At 37.6% G+C, this 17,799-nt stretch overlaps 2 protein-coding genes across 6 annotated transcripts in view; one reads left to right on the plus strand and one right to left on the minus strand.

Moving 5' to 3' along the window:
- The window catches only part of NDC80 (NDC80 kinetochore complex component), a 50,077-nt gene extending 35,037 nt beyond the window's left edge, over nt 1–15,040 (minus strand). The window contains exons 1-6 of the mRNA XM_011233410.3: nt 14,936–15,040; nt 13,475–13,584; nt 12,247–12,324; nt 9,402–9,525; nt 9,151–9,323; nt 8,360–8,462 (exon numbers count right to left, since the gene is read on the minus strand). Coding sequence (XP_011231712.2) covers nt 8,360–8,462; nt 9,151–9,323; nt 9,402–9,525; nt 12,247–12,324; nt 13,475–13,575 — 579 coding nt within the window. The 5' untranslated portion in view covers nt 13,576–13,584; nt 14,936–15,040. The remainder of the gene's footprint in view (nt 1–8,359; nt 8,463–9,150; nt 9,324–9,401; nt 9,526–12,246; nt 12,325–13,474; nt 13,585–14,935) is intronic.
- Nucleotides 15,004–17,799, plus strand: part of METTL4 (methyltransferase like 4) — a 44,212-nt gene continuing 41,416 nt past the window's right edge. Inside the window, exons 1-2 of one of the 5 annotated variants that reach the window (XM_011233412.3) lie at nt 15,004–15,133; nt 17,082–17,482. In XM_011233412.3, the coding sequence (XP_011231714.1) occupies nt 17,090–17,482 (393 nt within the window). In that variant the 5' untranslated portion in view covers nt 15,004–15,133; nt 17,082–17,089. The other 4 variants (XM_034642469.1, XM_034642466.1, XM_034642467.1 and 1 more) reach the window with 4 other exon arrangements.

Below are 17,799 nucleotides of genomic sequence, written 5' to 3' on the forward strand. Positions count from 1 at the left end.
CCCACTACTCAGTGTAGCTCTTAACCCTACCTGACCAGAAAGCTAGACACCTGAAAAGCTTCTTAGCTCAGAAACACTTGAGCTAAGAGCCTGGAAGGCAGAACTGATCATCCACTGAGCAAAGCTATAGCTAGTGAGCTTATTTGGACAGGAAACTTGGGGCATGTGTTGCCTTAAGACTACAAAGAACCCTTGGGGCCTGTTCTCCTGCTCTGCTCAGGCAGGAGAACTAATTCACAACCTTACCCATGGCTAGTACAGCTTCTGGCCCTGTCCAAGCTGGAAGCCTAGCTGGAGCACCTGGAAAACTGCCTGGCTCAGGATCAGGTGAAGAAAGGCTGGCTGGGGCTTTGATCATCTGCAGAGCCAAGTCAGCAACCCTGTCTGGCCAGAGTCTGGTGCACAGGTTTGCCCGATTAACTTCCCAAGAACCTTGCCAGCTTTGGGGTCTGTTTTGTCTCCTTCCTCCTCTCTGGTAAGGAATCTAATCTATAGCCCTGCCCACTGCTAAATACAGCCTCCAACCCTGCTAACCAGGAAACCTTACCAGAGCTCATGGGAATCTCAATAGCCCACCCTCTAGCACTGGGTACAGCAGCAATTGAGTGGCTAACCTGCTCAGTGGCTCTGCTTCTGCAGACCCAAGACAGTAGAATTGTTATTCGGGGAGCCAAGCATGCAATTCTCTCTGATTTGATTCTTGCTGGCCATGAGGCTTGGTCTGAAGCCCCAGTGGGACAGGGAAGATAATTTATGGTGCTGTCCAAAGCTGAATACAGTCTTCAGCCCCACCTGACCAGAAAACCTAACCAGAGCACCTGGGAATATGTGTAACCCACCTGACAACTCTGATTATAGTGGCAGTGGAATGAAGAATCTGGCTGGTGGCCCTATCATCTGCAGGGCTGGGATGGTGGCCTGTTAGGTCAGGGAACTTGGAGCATAGTTCTGCTTAATTTGAACCCCAAACAAGAGCTTTTCTAATCTTGGAGCATGTATGGGGGCCCCCTCCCAGGCATGGAAACTAAATTGCAGTTTTGCCAGCTGCTTTTTACAGCCTTCAGCCCGCCTGACCAGGAAACCTAACCAGAGTATATGCAATGCTGTGTAGCTCATCCTATATTACAGTGACACTTGAAGAGAGAGCACAGCTCATGGCCTTCCTTGTATGTAGAGCAAAACAAGTGGTGGCTCCTTCTGTTCAGGAAATTCAGCATATACTCATACCATTGGTTTGGGACTCTAAATGAGCCATTAGGCTTTGGGGCTGTTCTACTGCACCAGGGCAGGGAAGTTAATTTATAGCACTTCCTATTGCTGAGTATGGTACCCAGGCCCAACTATCCAAGAAATCATGGCGTCTACCCTATAGCCTCACTTGGGCAGGGAACCAAGCCAGCAACTGTATCATTTGATGATGATCTGTTCTCAAATAGTAGCACTTCCCCTCTCTCCTAACCTCACAGCTTGGGCAGTGACCTTTCCCAAACATAGACCCTGATAAAAGCCCCACCTGCCCAAGCACGTTACCAGCTGATACATCTAAAAACCCAATCTGAGCTGACTGGTAAAGAACTGTCTCTACCAAAGAGAACCTGTCAAATGTGGGAGAAGAGAACACTTACTCAAAGATGCAGGTATCATCATAAAGAATCAATGATCATGAAAAATAAAGTAAACATGACACTACCAAAGATAACTAATAAAGCTCCAATAACTGATCCTACAGAAATGGAGATATATGAACTAATTCAGAATAATACTCTCAAAGATGTTAAGTAAACTACAAGAACACACAGCCAACTAAACAAAGTTAGAAAAACAATGTATGAACAAAACAAGAAATTCAACGAAGAAACAGAAAGTATAAAAAAAAATCAAATGAGGTGTGAAAAAAAAGACTGATCTAAAGAATTAAACAGCTTCAAAAGCAAAGCCAACCATGCAGAAGAAGGAATCAGTGAGCTAGAGGACAGGACATTTGAAATTATCCAGTCACAGAAACAGAAAGAAAAAAGAATGAAAAAGAGTGAAGAAAGTCTATGGGACTTATGGATCATCATCAAATGATACAGTATCTGCATTACGGGAATCTCAAAAGGAGAGGAGAAAGAAAAGGGGACAAAGTATAAAGCAATAAGAGGCTTAAAGCAATAAGAGATGAAAGTATAAAGTGTAAAAGTATAAAAAGAAAGCATAAAGCAATGAGACTTAAAGCAGTAAGAGATGAAAACTTCCCAAACATAATAAGAAAAATGGACATCCAGATTCATGAAGCCCACAGGACCCCAAACAGGGCTATGTTGACACATATTATAATCAAATTGTCAAAAATCAAGACAAAGAATTTTGAAAGCAGCAAGAGAAAAGGAAGAAGTTACATACAAGAAAACCTCAATAAGACTATTGGTGGAATAGAAATTTTTTAGGCCAGGAAAGAAAGGGATGGCATAGTCAAAATATTGAAAGGAAAAAAACTGTCAACCCAAAATACTGTATCTGGCAAAACTGCCCTCCAGAAATGAGGGAGAGATATAGACTTTCCAAAATAAAAGCTGAGGGAGTTCATCACCACAAGACCTGCCTTACAAGGAAAGTTACAGGGAATTCTTTGAGTAGAAGCAAAAAGATGCTAATTAACATTATAAAAACATATGAAGGAAGTGTAAAACTCATTGGTAACGATAAACATACAAAGTCTGCTTTTTTTTTTTTTTTAAAAGATTTTATTTATTTATTAGACAGAGATAGAGACAGCCAGCGAGAGAGGGAACACAAGCAGGGGGAGTGGGAGAAGAAGAAGCAGGCTCATAGTGGAGGAGCCTGATGTGGGACTCGATCCCGGGATGTGGGACTCGATCCCGGAACGCTGGGATCACGCCCTGAGCCGAAGGCAGACGCTTAACCGCTGTGCCACCCAGGCGCCCCCCCAAAGTCTGCTTTTCTAATATGGTGGTGTGTAATTCACTTATGACTCTAGCTTAATAGTTAAAAAATAAATGTATTAAAAAGAACCAAAACTGCAATAACATATTATTGGAAACACGATATAAAAAAGTATGTAAACTGTAACATCTATAACCTAAAAGTGAAAGTGTAAAGTTTATGAATGTTATTGAAACTATCAGTTTAAAATAGAATGTTATAGCTGTTTTTATTTCCCTTAAATTAGGCTCTACACCCAGCATGGAGCCTGATGTGGGGCTTGAACTCATGACCCTGAGATCAAGACCTGAGCTGAGATCGAGAGTCAGCTGCTTAACCAACTGAACTACCCAGGCGCCCTGAATGTTATAGTTTTAAAGATATTTTATGTAAGCCTCATGATAATCACAAGGGAAAAACATGAAGTAGATACATAAAAAAGTGATAGTCAAAGTATGCTGATACCAAAGATCATCAAATTCCAAAAGAAGATAGAATAAGGACCACACAGAACAATAGATCTACAAAACAGAAAACTATGAACAAAATGGCAATAAGCCCTTACCTATGGATAATCACTTTAAGTGTAAATGGATTAAATTTAGCAACCAAAGACACAGAATGACTGAATGGACAAAAATAAGATCCAAAAATAAGAGACTCACTTTATTTAGTTTTAGAGACACAGACTGAGAGTGAAGGGATGAAAAAGATATACCAGACAAAATAGACTTTAAACTAAAAATGGTAGAAGAGACAACAAAAGTCATTACATAATGATAAAAGGGTCAATCCATCAAGAAGATAAAACATTTGTAAATATTTATGTAACCAACATGGAAGCATCTAAATATATAAAGCAAATACTAATAGAAGTAAAAGAAATAACAGCAATACAATAATAGTTGGAAGATTTTAATACCACACTCTTAACAATGGGGAAGATCATCCAGACAGAGAATAAATAAACAGCAACTTGAACAACACTACAGACAAAATGGACTCAACAGACATATACAGAACATACCCAACAAGAGCAAAATATACATTTTTCTCATGTGTACAAGGAATATTTTCTAGGAGAGATCATAAGTCATAAGACAAAGTCTTAGTATGATTCAAAAAGAAATTATACCAAGTATCTTCTCTAACCAAAATGGTATGAAACTAGAAATCAACAATAGAAAGAAAACTGGAAAAGTCATGGGAACATGGCAGTTAAATATTACTCTCATGAACAACCAATGCAGCAAAGCAGAAATTAAAGGGGAAATGAAAATTATCTTGAGACAAATGAAAATGGAAACAACATACCAAACTTACAGGATGTAGCAAAAGCAGTTTAAAGAGGGAAGTTTTTAGCTATAAATGCATAATAAAGAACCTAACTTTACACCTCAAGGAACTAGAAAGAGAAGACCAAAATACATCCAAAGTTAGCAGAAAGAAGGAAACAATAAATACAAAGAAGTTATAAAAATACTAGGGAAAAAGTGGAGGATTTTTTTTTTTTTTTAAACATCAGAGACTAAAGGAGGTCAGCCGAAGTCTGGCTAAATTTCTAGGATTCTCTTAAGTAGGAAAGATAATTAGAACAAGAAACCTATGGTGTCTCATTGATTCTTACAATCTCTCATTGATTCTTATAGTGTTCAGTTCTACCACCTCAAGGAAACCAAGACAGCAAGGAGGAAATTTCAACCTATATAATAAACTTGGAGGCATCTCAAGAGTCCCTCCCCAGCAGAAGCCAAAGCAGGTACTCCATTAGCTTCTGCATCACTGTGGAAATGCTATCTCCTAACCACATATGAATGACATAAGCTACTTAGTGAAACAAGGGTAAAGTGTTCTATTGACAACAGACGTATTTGCTGATGGGAAAAGAGAGGTAGTTATCCAATGTCCATAGATATCACTGAGGAGAAACAAATTGAAAGCACACATGTTATATACAAAGTTCAGTAAAATGTGAATTGTATTAATGGACTATGGTATTGGATTTCTACTCCTATCTTGATAATGGTGGTGCTGACAGTACTGAGATATCTTCTGGGTCAAAATTCACCCACCTAGTGCCTGCCTATATTTTGTTAAGGGACTGTCTATGGCCAAGAAAATGTCAGGAAGACAGGATTCCAGCACTAAGGACAGGAAACTCAGAAACTATAAAATGAAGAAACTGAATTAGACTAAAGATTTGTATTTCTCAACAGTCAAAATACAGCACATAAATCAAAAGGGAAAAAATATTTGTACCATATCCATACGAGCTAATTACCCCAAATTGACTGTTTTTGATGTTCAAAATGGTGCTCCTACAAATCAATAAGAAAACAGAAAAATGGCAAAAGACACAAATAGGCAATTGTAATAAGTGTGAAATATGTTCAAGTTGAAAAAATTGAAAATATGAAAAAAATGCTTTTACTCATTCACTTAAAATATTGATAAACTTAAAATATAAGTTTAATTTATAAAGGTTAAAATTTACAGCAGATGCAAAAAAAATATATACATAAAATAGGACAAAAAAGCCCACAAGAAATATCAATGACAAACCATACAAAAAGACAATTGCTTTAATAATATATATATTTAACAAGCTATTTTTTCACCTTTCAAATGGTAAAGATTTCAAAATGATGATATGGATGACATGGGAAAATGTATATGCTCATGCATTGTTGAGGAGCTTTTAACTGGTACAAGTTTTCTGAAGGGAAATTTGTCAATATATATCAAAAGTTAAAAGAAAAACCCACATAATTTGTGCAGCAAAAATGCACCTTTAAAATTATAGCCCAAGGAAATGTTTTACATTGTCGTCTTTGAGTTGTGGGATTATGGGTATACCACTTTCTGTGTATTTCTGTATTTTCCAAAAATTTTTTGCATGAATACGGATTTTAGTTAAAAAAGGGAAAAAACCCAAAGTAATGTTATGTATATAAATGGGGGAAAGAATTCCTTTTTTTTTTAAAGCTTCAAAACCTTATGAAAACAAATAATTTCCTTGCCAATGTGGTAATTCCTTACTCTCACCTCTAGAAGCATTTGTTAATAGTGTGAAGAACTTAAAATCAAATGTGCTTTGAAAAATGAAAAGTGATGCAGACTTTGAGATAGCTAGCAAAAGACAGACTGAATGAAAAGCCTACAGTAAATATCATTCTCAAAGGCAAAAAGCTGAAAGCCTTTCCCTTAAGATCAAGAACACGACAAGGATGCCCACTCTCACCACTATTATTCAACATAGTACTAGAAGTCCTTGCAACAGCCATCAGGCAACAAAAAGGGATAAAAGGTATCCAAATCGGCAAAGAAGAAGTCAAACTGCCTCTCTTCGCAGATGACATGATACTCTATATGGAAAATCCAAAAGACTCCACCTCCAAACTACTAGAAGTTATAGAGCAATTCAGTAATGTGGCGGGATACAAAATCAATGCTCAGAAATCAGCTGCATTTCTATACACGAACAATGAGACTGAAGAAAGAGAAATTAGGGAATCCATTTCATTTACAATAGCACCAAAAATCATACGTTCTCTCGGAATTAACTTAATCAGAGAGGTAAAGGATCTATATTCTAGAAACTACAAATCACTCTTGAAAGGCATTGAAGAAGACACAAAAAGATGGAAAAATATTCCATGCTCATGGATCAGAAGACTAAACATAGTTAAAATGTCTATGCTACCCAGAGCAATCTACACTTTCAATGCCATCCCAATCAAAATACCAATGACATTTTTCAAAGAACTGGAACAAACAGCCCTTAAATTTGTGTGGAACCAGAAAAGGTCCCAAATCGCCAAGGAATTGCTGAAAAGGAAAAACAAAGCTGGGGTCATCACGTTGCCAGATTTCAAGCTATACTACAAAGCTGTGATCACAAAGACAGCATGGTACTGGCACAAAAACAGACACATAGACCAATGGAACAGAATAGAGAACCCAGAAATGGACCCTTGGCTCTTTGGGCAACTAATCTTTGACAAAGCAGGAAAAAACAACCAGTGGAAAAAAGACAGTCTCTTCAATAAATGGTGCTGGGAAAATTGGACAGCTCTATGCAAAAGAATGAAACTTGACCACTCTCTCACACCATACACAAAAACGAACTCCAGGTGGATGAAAGACCTCGATGTGGGACAGGAATCCATCAAAATCACAGAGGAAAACATAGGCTGCAACCTATACGACATCGGCCAAAGCAACCTTTTTCATGACACATCTCCAAAGGCAAGAGAAACAAAAGATAAAATGAACTTGTGGGACTTCATCAAGATAAAAAGCACAGCCAAGGGAACAGTCAAAAAAACTAAGAGGCAGCCCACGGAATGGGAGAAGACATTTGCAAATGACACTACAGAAAAAAGACGTGTATCCAAGATCTACAAAGAACCTCTCAAACTCAATACACGTGAAACAAACAATCAAATCAAAATATGGGCAGAAGATATGAACAGACACTTTTCCAATGAAGACATACAAATGGCTAACAGACACATGAAAAAATATTCAATGTCATTAGCCATCAGGGAAATTCAAATCAAAACCACCTTGAGATACCACCTGACACCAGTGAGAATGGCAAAAATTGACAAGGCAAGAAACAACAAATTTTGGAGAGGATGTGGAAAAAGGGGATCCCTCTTACACTGTTGGTGGAATGCAAGTTGGGACAGCCACTTTGGAAAACAGTGTGGAGGTCCCTTAAAAAGTTAAAAATTGAGCCACCCTATGATCCAGCAATTGCACTACTGGGTATTTACCCCAAAGATACAGACGTAGTGAAGAGAAGGGCCACATGCACCCCAATGTTCACAGCGGCATTGTCCAGAATAGCTAAATTGTGGAAGGAGCCGGGATGCCCTTCAACAGATGACTGGATTAAGCAGATGTGGTCCATATATAAAATGGAATATTACTCAGCCATCAGAAAGAACGATTACCCAACATTTGCAGCAACATGGACGGGACTGGAGGAGATTAGGCTAAGTGAAATAAGTCAAGCAGAGAAAGACAATTATCATATAGTTTCACTCATTTATGGAACATAAGAAATAGGAAGATCGGTAGGAGAAGGAAGGGAAGAATGAAGGGGGGGTAAACAGAAGGGGGAATGAACCAGGAGAGACTGTGGACTCTGGGAAACAAACTGAGGGCTTCAGAGGGGAGGGGGGTGGGGGACGGGGATAGGCTGGTGATGGGTATTAAGGAGGGCACATATTGCATGGTGCACTGGGTGTTATACGCAAATAAAATCATGGAACATTGCATCAAAAACTGGGGATGTATTGTATGGTGACTAATATAACAAAATAAAAATTATTAAAAAAAAAAAGACAGACTGAGAGAGAAATAACACTATCTTGAGGAAAAAAATCTTTCCTACTTATACATTTTAAAATGAAAAATCAAATACCTTGATGCAGTCTATTAGCCAAACCAAGGCTGCCACAATGTGTGGCCATGTATGAGGGGCCCCCACTGTATACATGGAGCTTTTGGATAATGCAAAAGGATACCTATGAAAAATTAGGAAAAAAAATAGAAGGCAACAATGTTAATTTTGTGAAAATAGCCTAAAGTAGGCAAGAAGTTACATTAGAAAATTCCATATATATACCAACAGCCTTGACTTGTTTAGAAGTAAGATATTTATTGAGATTTTGTCCTTGATCATCTTACTCTGGAAATGATTTTGTGTATTTTTAAATTTCTTCTCTGCAGATTATTTTATACATATATCCCTAGCACTGCAGAACTTGATTTATGTTGGACTTCTCTCCTAAAAGACTGTTTGTTCCCTCAAATTCAATGTACTCCAAATAACCCACATGTGTATACTCTTCATCCTCAAATTCATTCCTCCCCATGTTTACTCTACACAGCCATTCTTGACTTCATCCCACCCCATTTTCTCCAGGCATCCAAGCCTGTTATCTTCTATAAAATCTGTGGTATCCACCCCATCCTATCTATTCCTCGTCACTCAATATTTGGAAGGCCTATGAATTATCTTCTATAGTTCAGTAATAACCTCCAAACAGTCGTTTCTCTTGCCTTCTAAATTTATTGTAAGATATACTGCCCACCATGACCATCTTAAAATATATTATTTCTCTAACTCAGAATCTTTACAAATCAATTGAGTGTGATCTTCTCTGTGTTCCAACAATCTCTCTAGGCTAATAAGAAATATAACATACAAACCCAAGATCTTTAAAGATTCTTGGAACCTCTTCTTCAAACTTTGTGTCTGGAAGTTCATACGAAGGGCAGAGGAAGCCATAAAGAAAAGTGAAGATCTTTAGGAAATCTTTAACAGAAGGAGCTTGTAGAGATTTCATGGATACGCTATATGCGTAACCATTTTCTGTAAGAAACTACAATAATTTTTATGAAACATCAAACATTTTATAATAGAACAACTACTGGAAAATACTTGAGAGAATATAAAATACCTCACAGAGTTGTCGAATACACTGCTGAATGAATGCTTTGTCATTAAGTGGTCGTGGGTCCTTGATTTTTTCAGAACTGGAAAATATACCAAATTGACTATTCCGGGATCCATGTCCACTAGTTCTGGAAATAAAAACAGTCGGTCAAAACTATTTCAGTCTGTGGTCAAGCCTAAATTATTTCAAGGTGACTTTATATCTTACTAACAGTAACAAACATTAAAGTTCAATTCTTTTCTCTTATTCAAAGCAGAGAAAAAGAGTAAATAATGGTAAGTATAAAATGAGGTGGGAAGAAAAATGCACTGTGGTGCTTTGCATTCCTAACACATACACTATCACCTAAGAATGTGCATTTTGAGTCCACTAGATCTTCTGTACAACCATTCTCCAAGTCTATTCAGTAAGCCAAGTCCTTCGCCATCCTATTTAGCCTTCCATGATTGCTCCTTCACTCCTAACCCATTCATTTGCCATTATTTCTTGTGGGAAAATTGCTTTTGAGACGTTAAAATAGGTCGTGTATGCTTTTTCTCTTGAACATTTTTGTGTCATGCAATATTGTGTATCTGATTGTTATTTACCATAAATTAAAATGGTGCAACTCCTTAGTCATTAATGGATCCAACATATGTGCTCCATTCTAAGCCCTTCCCCTGCAAAACAAAACTTAATTTGTTTATATTTTTAAAATGGTTTCTTTTGCTTAACTTTGCGGCCTGATTTAGCTAACAACTGTAGTTTATTAAATATCCTTAGAATAATAATTTTCCTTATTGAACAGATGCTACAAAACTGAGTTGCAATGAACACTGCTGTAATATCTTAACTGTTCATCAGAGCTCTATTTCTCCCTGCAAGTTTGCTTACTGCTTTCAACTTCTCCCCTGCCAACGCTCTAAAAGTTCTTTAGCTTGGGCCCTCTCAATCCACAGCCTGGATCAGCGATTTTTTCCCCTGAGAATTTGCTAATCTGAGAACCACTTTTCTACATACTGCTATTACTTAATCTTTAGTGTGTGTGTGTGTGTTTTTTTACCTGAAAGGAGTACATGTATAGACTCAGCTCTCATTCTACACAAAACTGCACTATTAGATATCTTTTTAAATTATAAGAGAATTCCCTAACCAATCAAAATACTGCATCATTCAATTTATAGCTTAAGAGCACAGGGTCTAGAACCAGTCTGTGATTTCAAATTTGTCTCTGTTGCTAGTTGTATGACCTTGGGTAAATTACTTAACCTCTCTATGCTTCAATTTCCTTTTCTATAAAATGGATACAATAACAGTATCTATTCATAGGGCAGTTCTGAGGATTGGTTAAAAGAGTTAATACAGATAAAGCACTTAAAACAACGTCTGGCTTATAAAAATGCTCAGCAAATGTTATATTTTATAATAATTATCATCATCTCTGAGGTTCATCACTGGGCGAAAAGTTACATTAGAAAAATGCCTTAAGATTTTTCACCAACAGGAATGAATACCAGAAAGAGCTTAATTTGGTTTCAAGGCAAAGACTTTTCATAAGGTAACAAACGTTTCATCTCTGAATATTTTCAAAACAATGAACAGGTTTGCCTTAGAACAGTTATATTTTGTTTTGGTGAGTTAAAAGAACAGATTATTTTTTCAATCTTTCCTTAAAAAATAAATCAATTTTATTGAGGTGTAATTTGCTTAGAGTAAAATATAACTGTTTAAAAGTGTACAGTATGATGAAGTTTGACAATGTGGATCCTGTGTAATCTCTGCCACAATGAAGATATGAAGATATTGAACATTTTCATTGCAAAAGTGTTTTACTCCTTAACAGTCAATCCTTGCCCCACCTTCAGCACAGGCAACCACTATCTATGCTACACAGTGGTTCTCAAAGTGTGATCTTGGGGATCTGAGAAGGCAAAGCTATTTCCATACTGAAAAACTAAGATGTTATTTGCCCCTTTCATTCTCATTTTCTTATGAGTGTACACTGGAGTTTTTCAGCATTTGGCTACATGATGTGTGATATTTTAACAGACTGAATGTGGAAGTTGTAATGAGAAGATATCTACTATTTAGTCAGACATTAAAGAGATTTTCAAAAATGTAAAATAATATCACTTTTCTTACTGAAATAGTTTTGTTTTTGGAAAAATAATTCTTTTAAAAGTATGTTATTTTTATTAACATGTAAGGGGTTATTATAATTTTACGTTAAATAAATACATAATTAAAAATTTTCAGTTTTAATTTCTAATACGGTTAATATCCATAAATACAGCCCACAAAATAAAAGCTCTTTGGAATCTTAAAATCTGAAAGTATAAAAAAGCCTGGGACTAAAATGTTGAACTAGATGATGGCCTTCTAATTTTATTTAATTTTAATTTTATTTGATTATTTTTTTAAGATTTTATTTATTTATTTGACAGAGAGAGAGAGACAGCCAGCGAGAAAGGGAACAGCAGGAGGGGGAGTGGGAGAGGAAGAAGCAGGCTCTCAGCGGAGCAGGGAGCCCGATATGGGGCTCAATCCCAGAACACTGGGATCACGCCCTGAGCCGAAGGCAAACGCTTAATGACTGAGCCACCCAGGCGCCCCCACCTTCTAATTTTATAATGCTATGATTCCGTACTATCTGAAAGCTTGGTATAGAATTTTCAATCAACTATTCACTTATAACATGAAATAGTGGCCTGAATGCGCCGATATATCTCTTAGCACTATCTAGGACAGATATAACCATTTCCCCACTTAAGATGGAAGAAAGCTAGCTTGTAACTTTCTTTTGTAAGGGATCATGCCATCCAATTTTTTTAAGAATCCCTTCATTAAAACTAATAAAAAATGTCATTACCTTTTACCAAACACAGAGGCTTTTCTTTCAGATGTGGGTTTGTTTATATTCAACTTTCCAAAGGCTGGTTTCTCTTTGCTTTAACAAAATGAAAATAACAAATTTTAAAAAAATAATTATAAAAAATATTAGTTTAAGAAATTTTTGGAAATATGTAGGAATTAGCACCTCTTTCCCGATACCTATAAACATAATTCAGAATTATGAAAATTTTTAGTAGCAATCATAGCTGTTACAAATGGCTAACAACATGCACAAGTAATAATGCTGAAATGTTAAGAAAGCAGAAAAAACCATATCTACACTCTCATTTCAATCATTTTAATGTACGTACATTTATGGATAACCTTAAAGAAAAAAAATTAAAAATAGGTATCTTCAATCATAGGATGATAGCTACACTTAACATTTTTCTTTTAAGGCCTACTCTATGAGAATGCAGCTACACCTAAGAACATACATTATGTAAATAATAATCCCAAAACATTGCCAATGGCAGCCTTTTAGTTTTCAATAGAATTCAAGGCATAAATCTTTTAGTGTATGTAATGTGTAACAATACAAAAAATTTTTGTTTTCAGACGTTAAAGATACAAATAATTCAAATTTCTAAAAGTAGCTGAGGCTTATACAATGTAAACCTAAGTAATTTAAGTATAGTCATCTAGTAACTTGTACCTTGGTATCAGAGGATTGATAATAGCCCTCAGTGGCTTACAAACAGCTCTCTCTTAATGAGAGAATAAACTCACTTATAGAGAAAAACTAGTTTATGATAGTATAATTATATACCCTTTTCCAGTGAATACTGAGAAAACAGTTTGGAGAAGTGGTTCTGTAGGCTCTTCTAAACTGCAGCTTATCATTGAGCAAATAAGTAATAACTGATAATTTTGTCAGTTGGATATACTTCAGTAAATCCAAAGTTCTAGCAATAAGCCTGCTCAAATAAGCAGGTCTAGAATAAAAGAGGAAAATAGGAAAGACTGCTGAGAGGGAATTAACAGTCCTTTTTAGGGGTTGCTGGGCAAAGGATGTAGCTTTGGAAATTTACGGAACAAATTAGATAAAACACACCTAATAACATGCCATTTTTAGTCTTCATTAACCCAAATTAGGTACCACTGTGAACAAACAAGTTTCATTTGAACATCACTCATAGTACATTTTTGTATTGATTATCCTTACAGATTTCTTTGCCCAAGACGGTAAGGCAAGAGGTACTTACGTTTGGGGGGTATGGAGGCCTTGTTTATTGAAATCCTGAGACCTTAAATCCTGCATGGAGAGGCGGCCAGCACCACCGGTGGAAACCGAACTGCGCTTCATGCTTACTGCCTGCATTCATGAATTCAGTATTAAAAAATCTTTCCAGATTCAGACGCCACATTAAGCACAAACTGTTATCTTCATCCTCAAACACAAAGCGGCCAAGTCCCATTGCTTCTTCAAGATAATCTTTTCCTGGGCCCTCTTGTTCATATAAGGTGAAGTCCTCAATTGCAGGGAATGTGTATTTAACTTCATTTAAAAATATTCACACATGAGTATTTACTAACTGCCTACATGTACACCTGAATGTGCAAGGCAATTGAAATGACACAATGATAAATAAGGTATAATTCCTGCCTTCACATATCTATGGTAGTTAAAGCCCTGAAACCTAACACAGATCACCATACTGCTGTTGGCTGCACCTTTTCATTGGGAAAGTCAAAGACTATCTGACAAGAATTACCTCAAGAAGTTTCCTTCGCTTTGGTTTTAGAGAATACAGCTATTCTGTTTTCTTTTTCTAACATCCATCTCTCTTGCTCTGGCCTTAACCCACTGTTTCCCATTTATATTCAATTAGTGCCCCTCTTACTTCAATCCCCTTCCAACAAGGATCAATTATCTGGTTCACAAAATTGTCTACAGGCTGCTTATTTCTCAGAAAATTAACATTTCATTTCCTTCATTATCTACTGAAACAGCTGCCTCCTAGAATACTCATGACTGACAAACCTTTGATCTTATCTCATCTCTGTGGCATATTCACCTAGATTTCCCAGGTCCTGTCTTGGTTTCCAGCGAAGTGGACATTTGTGGTTATCCTGTCACTTTCCTCGGCTCTCCTTTGTCTTTTATACTGATTACACTCTTTCCATCTTGGTTGGGCCACCTCTTTCTTTTACTTCTTTATACATTTCTGCTACCCATTCAACTTTCCTACTCACCTATATGTGCACTCCAAATCTCCACTTATAATGTAACTTAAGATTAAGACTTCCCTACACGCCCACTAGGACGTTACAGTAGTAACTCAAACCCAACACCTCAAACAGTTCATTTCCTCCCTCCTCTCCCTGCTCCCATCAATTCTTCCCGTTTCCTCCCTCCAGACTCTCTGCTCCCCACTAGTGTGCCCCCAGGTCCTCCTCTTCTCCCTTGGAAGTCACTGTCAGTAGAAATTTATCGGACTCCGGAAAACCGGCGCCTCGCAGAGTCTGCCCAGGGGCCTCTCACAATAGTAGACACTAAAACGTTGTCCTTCAGGGCCTCTAAATCTAAGGTGTTGGCGCGATTGCTTTCTCCCTTCAGAACAGTTCTGCCGGCACAAAATTAACTCAAAGTCATTAGTTACCTTTCTTCCAGTTTCGTGACCCAACCCAGGGACCGAATTTCTGTAACCTGTGCAACTACTTACCGGGCAGGAAAGCAGCCGCCAAAACACCCAACTCCTCCCTCCACCCGCCGGCGCAGTTCGAATTTTAAAAATCTCCGCTGGTGTCTACGTCATCACGTTCGTCGAGCACGTACGCAACTCATACGCGCCGCTCGCCGTCGCAGGAATTCTGCGTATTGGGGGCGTCCCGCCGCCTCACTCAGCACACTGACATCTCTGGTAAGTGCAAGTGTGCCCTACAAAGTCTGGTACGATTTCTAAAGTTAGCGCTGAAGACACGGGCGCTGTTTGTCTCTGAGTAGCGGACAGAACTGTTCAAATCGTCCTGGTAACGCTTTTTCCGTACAGCAATATGGCCGCGCCCGTTGGCTCTTAGAAAAAGAGAAATTTCTTTCCTTTGCCTTGAAAGTGGCGTCTTTCATGACCGCTGTTTAGAGGGTTGCTTCTTTCATGATGCATGTCTGGGAGACGTCGTGCAGTTTTACTGACAGGGGAAGCAGTGAGGTAGGAGATAGTGACTGCTGAGGGTGGGTGTAGCCGGCTTCGAGGATGGAGCCGGTGTGACGGCCGCTAGGGTTCGGGTTCGCAATTTGCTTGTTAAGGTTTCACGGTCCTCTAGTGGTAGCCCTAGTGAAGCTAGGAGGAACCCAAGGCGGTGGGGGGTGGGTTTGGGTGTGAAGGGGAGAGGTGGGGGGGGGAGGGGAGAGGCAGAGAGGGAGAGAGAGTTTAAGCACAATACTTTGCCGAAATAGGACTTCCCTGCTTCCCTGAATTTGAACTCAGAGACATGTACCTGGAGAGAGATGGGGGTGGGAGAAAAACTTTGAGCCAAAGTCCTGATACTAATTCTTGGAGCAGTTTTGCGGTTAACTAGAATTGTAATTTTGGGTACGTCACCTTTTTTGAGTTTCAGTCTTATTGACTAAATTTCTAGCGCTCACTAGCAATTACATTACCTCCTCACTACAAGTGGTGACTGTGAAGGGAGGGCCAGTACCAGGGTTACCATCACTAATAGCATTTGTTTGAACGGTTGCTACGTGTCAGGCACCGCAAAGCACTTCATGTAGATTATCTCATTTAATTCTCTAAACTGCCTTCTGAGATGTCATAGAAAATGATGAATTTGAGACTCTGAGATTAACTTGTCCATGGTCATACTGCTAACACTACATGGAGTTGGAAGTTTGGATCTAAGTGCTACAATTACTAACTGTGCGCTAACCACTTATGTATATCTTATTCTGTCCCCCTCGTAAGTTCTCCATTATACTAGATTTAGTAGGCAAAGCCAGAATTTTATCCCCTTCCCTCTTTTTTTGTAAAAAGGTAAGTTTTGAAAAACATAGCTGTCAAAGGAGGACTGCTCAGAACCAATAACCTTCCAGTTTTGTTAGGGTTTGGTACTTCTGAAATCTGTGAAAATTGCACTGTGCTCTGCCTAGACCAGTCTTTCATTTTATGCTTTTTGCACTCCCTTGGTAGCAGTGGTTAAGTACAGCAGTGTTACTGGGCAGTATTAATGGGCTGACTTATGGCAAATGTGCTTTGAAAAAACAAGGGCTGATATGCTAACAACTCCTCTTGAAATTCTGTGACCTCTCTGGGTTTATCTCATTAAAAAGGGTGAATTTACATAGGTAATGTAAATGCTTTGGCAGGATGTAGTGTAAATGTAAATTGTAATGTAATGTAATGTAAATGTAAATGTAAATTGCTTTGGCAGGACACTCTCCACCTTTAAGAATTGAATGACTTTTGACTTGGAGTATGTGGCCCTAGTGGCTAGATTCCAGGACCGAACAGGAGTTTGTGCGGAGGGCCAAGGAAGATAGGAGAATTCAATTGGGATTCCAGAAATAAGATCATGTTTTAATTCTCTTTTGCTAAATTGACTGAAAATTTTGAATTATTAACATTGTAATTAAAAGTTTATATTAAAACATTACATTTTCCTTAACATATCATGAATGTCAAATTCTCTTTTGTGTATATGTTAAGTTTATGTACTTACACTTGAAATATACCCGTGTATGTGAAATATATTTTTATTGAAATGCAGGACATTTAAGAAGTTAATCTGGAAAGTTGGGTTTTACATCTAGACCCTCATTTCCAGAGGTTTTTTTTTTCTTTCTTCCTTTCTTTCTTTCTTTCTTTTTTTAAGAGAAGAGAATGTCTGTGGTGCACCAGCTGTCACCAGGATGGTTACTAGATCATCTTTCTTTTATTAACAACATAAACTATCAACTTCACCAACATGAGCCTTGTTGCAGTAAAAATGAGCCTACTTCATCTGTCCACGTTGATGCTCTTCAAATGGATTCTTTGATCTCTTTGGGAACCTCTGCTACATTTATTGCTTTTGACTCTACCACTAAGCCAGATAATGAAAACAGAGGAAACTGTGAAATCTTCATACAGAAATATGTTTTTCGATCTGAGCTATTTAATGTCACCAAACCTTATATAACTCCAGCTGTTCACAAAGAATGCCGACAAAGGAAGGAAAAGGAAGATCCAGTGGATGGTGTTAAAGAAGAAAGCCGCATTTCTATTATTGGGAAGGTAGAAAGTTTTTAAATACATTTTTATTTTTCTAAAGAACATGCAGAAGTTTATTATTCCAGTATCTTAAATATCTTGTAATTTACTAAGTCTAAAAAACAATAAAGCGTAGGAAGGCTTTAGTTATAGCCAATGTAATTTTTAACTCTTACCTAACTTTCTACCAAATTTGCATAATTCAAAAGTAAGCAAAGTTTGCTCAAAAGTGAATGCTCTGTAAATAAAACAAAACTAAATAACAATAACAAAAAAAATCCTTTCTGCTTGGTCATTTGTATTTATTGCATGTTTTTACAACTGTTTTTGTTCAACAACGT

This window comes from Ailuropoda melanoleuca, chromosome 14 (assembly GCF_002007445.2).
Source record: "Ailuropoda melanoleuca isolate Jingjing chromosome 14, ASM200744v2, whole genome shotgun sequence".
Lineage (NCBI taxonomy): Eukaryota > Metazoa > Chordata > Mammalia > Carnivora > Ursidae > Ailuropoda > Ailuropoda melanoleuca.